Raw genomic sequence first — 762 nt, forward strand, 5'->3', positions numbered from 1 at the left:
CTCACCATCATGGCCTATGACCGCTACGTTGCCATCTGCAAACCCCTGCACTACGGGACCCTCCTGGGCAGCAGAGCTTGTGTCCACATGACAGCAGCTGCCTGGGGCTGTGGGTTCCTCCATGCTTTTCTGCACACGGCCAATACATTTTCACTCCCCCTCTGCCAAGGCAATGCTGTGGACCAGTTCTTCTGTGAAGTCCCCCAGATCCTCAGGCTCTCCTGCTCAGATGCCTACCTCAGGGAGCTTGGGTTTATTGTGCTTAGTGCCTGTTTATGCTTTGGGTGTTTTGTTTTCATAGTGGTGTCCTATGTGCAGATCTTCAGGGCTGTGCTGAGGATCCCTTCTGAGCAGGGACGGCACAAAGCCTTTTCCATGTGCATCCCTCACCTAGCCGTAGTCTCCTTGTTTATTACTACCTCTTTTTCTGCCTACCTGAAGCCCCCGTCCATCTCTTCCTCAGCCCTTGATCTGGTGGTGGCAGTGCTGTACACTATGGTTCCTCCAGTAGTGAACCCCCTCATCTACAGCATGAGGAGCAAGGAGATCAAGGAGGCTCTGCAGAAACTATTTGAACATGGACTTCTACAGTATCAATAAGTTGTCCGTCATCTCAGGAAATGTTCGCATGCTCTTTTGATCATATGGCTCTTTGTTTATTATACTTCTTGTTTTACTTTTATTTAAATTATATTATTCTCACCCCTCTACCGGTGTTTTCTGACCTGAAAGACCTCATGTACATATTGCGCCAGGCTCCCT

General features: G+C 49.2%; 1 protein-coding gene across 1 annotated transcript; it reads left to right on the top strand.

Annotated features, from left to right (window-relative positions):
* The first annotated feature begins 9 nt into the window (after nt 1-9).
* Nucleotides 10-600, top strand: LOC118452706 (olfactory receptor 14A16-like). The gene has a single exon (XM_035898216.1). It carries the CDS (start codon nt 10-12, stop codon nt 598-600), a length of 591 nt encoding a protein of 196 aa, XP_035754109.1.
* The last annotated feature ends 162 nt before the right edge of the window (nt 601-762 follow it).

The sequence above is a fragment of the Egretta garzetta genome, unplaced genomic scaffold (assembly GCF_000687185.1).
Source record: "Egretta garzetta isolate BGI_Z169 unplaced genomic scaffold, ASM68718v1 scaffold830, whole genome shotgun sequence".
Taxonomy (NCBI): Eukaryota; Metazoa; Chordata; class Aves; order Pelecaniformes; family Ardeidae; genus Egretta; species Egretta garzetta.